Source organism: Mastomys coucha, unplaced genomic scaffold (genome assembly GCF_008632895.1).
Source record: "Mastomys coucha isolate ucsf_1 unplaced genomic scaffold, UCSF_Mcou_1 pScaffold21, whole genome shotgun sequence".
In the NCBI taxonomy this organism is placed as follows: Eukaryota; Metazoa; Chordata; class Mammalia; order Rodentia; family Muridae; genus Mastomys; species Mastomys coucha.
The window spans coordinates 133,711,633-133,714,590 of NW_022196904.1; the positions used below are offsets into that span (position 1 = coordinate 133,711,633).

At 51.6% G+C, this 2,958-nt stretch overlaps 1 protein-coding gene across 1 annotated transcript in view; it reads right to left on the bottom strand.

The window, feature by feature from the left end:
• Positions 1-2,958, bottom strand: part of Cttn (cortactin) — a gene marked incomplete at its 5' end in the record, with an annotated part of 27,930 nt that overhangs the window by 12,181 nt on the left and 12,791 nt on the right. Inside the window, 2 exons of the mRNA XM_031384965.1 lie at positions 1,049-1,104; positions 2,500-2,610. Of these exons, the coding sequence (XP_031240825.1) occupies positions 1,049-1,104; positions 2,500-2,610 (167 nt within the window). The remainder of the gene's footprint in view (positions 1-1,048; positions 1,105-2,499; positions 2,611-2,958) is intronic.

Here is a 2,958-nt window from a genome sequence, read left to right on the forward strand (position 1 = left end):
ATTGGAGAGCCCACCTCAGGCAGAGAGCAGCCCCTGCCAGGCTATTGGAGAGCCCACCTCAGGCAGAGGAGAGCAGCCCCTGCCAGGCTATTGGAGCCCACCGAGCTGTCTAGCAATAGCTTCCCCATCACTGGCTGACATACTAGAAAAATTAATTCTTTCACCAGCTCACAGCTGACCCAAAAGGGTCCCGGAACTGATTAAAAGCAACAACAGGCTGATGAAGGGAAATCTGGTAAGAGGGAACAACCTGTTATCACAGGAACATGCTCTCAAGGCTAAAAGGTAAAGCTGGACAAGATGGCACTGGCCACCAATGCCAGACTCTGGAGGCTGAGGCAGAAGCATCTCAAATCCCAGGCCAGCCTGGGTGGCACAGCGAGACCCTATCTAAAGGAGAAAGTGAAAAGGGCAGGCTAAGGCCCAGTGGCCCAGGATGTCACAGCTGTTGGCCAAGGGCAACAAGACTAGTAGTCCAGCTCCCCATCTGTGGTAACAGACAGAGACTAAACATGGCCACTAAGCTCGTCCAAGAACTGGTTTTTGCCTGTCTTTCTGCTAATAATTAAAAGTTCAAATAGTCAGGTTGGAGAGATGGCTCAGAGGTTAAGAGTGCTTGCTGGCTGTTCTTCCAGAGGTCCTGAGTTTAATTCCCAGCACCACATGGCAGTTCATAACCAGCTATAGTGGGATCTGATGCCTTCTTCTGGTGTGCAGGCATATGTGCAAGCAGAACACTGTATACGTAATAAATAAATCATCAAAAAAAAAAAAAAAAGGGTCAAATAGTTCCCAAGACCCTTGTATCAAGTGCCTGAGTTTCACCTCCTGCTAACTGCTGTGCTGTGAGCAAGTACTCAGCTTGCTTGGCCTCAGCTCCAAGTGTGAAACAGCATAAACCCACAATGTGCCACATGAGATATGCAGGGTTCCCAGGTGGCCATTCCAGAGCCGTGGAATGATACATGCCTAATGTTGCTGGACAGACCTCCATGTTGTGAGCCAATGGCCCTCGGAAGGCATCCCCACCATGGCTCACCAGCCTTACCTTGTCCATCCGATCCTTCTGTACCCCATACTTCCCGCCGAATCCTTTGGCATAGTCTAAAAGGTGGCAAAGGCGAGACTTACGTGAGGCTGTGGACGGGCGAGCAGTGGCAGGCACATGCGCATGGATCCACAAACAGCCCGGGGGCACAAACCAGAGCAGGGGGATGTGAAAGCTGCCCAAGGTCAGGCTCTCCTGGCAAAGCCAGCTGTCTAACCACAGTGCCCAGTGCAGGTAGGGAGCAGGAGAGGTATGGGCATGCTTCCAGGAACGGGGACAGGGAGGGGATGGGCGGCAGGCTGGCGGGAAGGAAGCCAAGGAGGGAGGACACAGGACAGGCCTTTGCAGTGCACACTTCTATAGCACAGTCTTCGCACCAGCCAGGGCCTTATTCTCATCTGCATCCTGGGCGCCTGCTCTACTGGGCACTAATTAGAGGCCCCACCGTGGTTTGTTCTCTTGCTTTTTAAAAGAAAAAACAAAACAAAAAAAACCTCTGTGTGGAAATGCCACCAGACAAATAGGTCTGTCGCTGCCACACAGAAACACATGAAAGTGACAGTCATGAAGCCTTGACATCACAGGGACCAATGGCCACCTCCACACAATCTGCTGAGCCGGCACTAAGTACATTCACCCTGGGCCTGATGGCATCTGGGGGCCTACAGTCTACCCTGACGCAGGGAGTCACGTGCCTCCACCTGGACACTCTGATTCTAGAACCAGATTGGCTCTGGGAACCAGGTCTGACCTCTCAAGGAGAGAAGCTGCAACAGCTTCTGAGATCCCCAGGGCATGCCTCCACCTGCCTGTGTCAGCCACACACAGTGTGCACTAAGGTGGGCTCTGGGTGGAGACAGATACGACACACAGTGTGGCCAAAAAACAAAACAAACATGCACACAAGTCCTTGTACACCTGGCCCCCAAAAAAACAAACAAACAAAAAAAAAAAAACAAAAAACAAAAAAACGAAAAACCCAAATCCAACAACAACAATAAAAAGCCACACCACTGTAAACAAGGACACAGGGAGCACATAAAACACGCCTTTCATTCTCCACGACCCCAGTGTGTAGCTTGCATCAGGTCTGAGGAGTAAATCCAGCTCCCTGTGGGTCAGCGGCAATGGGGAGGCGCTCAAGAAATTCAGAGCTGGGGGTCAGCAGCAATGATGCCAGAGGTGTTCACTACAGATATTATACCAACCTGGCCTGCAGAGTGCCTCCTAACCTGAACTCAAAAGTTCGGAGGGTAAAAAGAAAGGGGGTGGGGGTGGGGGGGGGAAGGACCGAGCTCCAGGATGTTGCTCTAGCATGAAACTGAGTGGAGGACATCGCTGGCAGCTAGCGGCATGGGGAACTGTCACAGGCACTGTGGTAAACCCTGAAGTCTATGCTCCAAGTCAGCTGCACTGCAAGGGCGGGTGGGAGGAGGCAGGGGGAACTGTGCCTTGCTGGGACTCGTGCTTGGCCAATCTCTCCTTGTAATCAAACCCCACAGCGGAGGAGTCCTGCCTCTCGGACTGAACACCAAATTTGCCTCCGAAACCAGTCTTATAGTCTGGAGATCCACGTGAGACAGTGAGGAACATGACCGAGAGAGGAAACAGCTAGGTTAGAATCACATGAGCACGTGCAATGGTCAAGTACATCATGTTCAGACAGCGAGACCTCTAATCTGGGCCTGATGATCTAACACTGACCAAAGTGTTAAGGCACAAACTTAAAGGTCAGTGGACTTCAGCTGAGATGCAGAAGCAGTATCGCAACTGGATAGTAAAGTTTAGTTAAGCTACTCCAGGCTTCAAGGTTTGCCTGGAGGGACAGCTGGAGACAGGTACAGGGTTTTGACCCTCCTCAAACCAGCTTTCCCTGGGACAGGGTTCCCACTGTGACAAGAAAAAGTCCT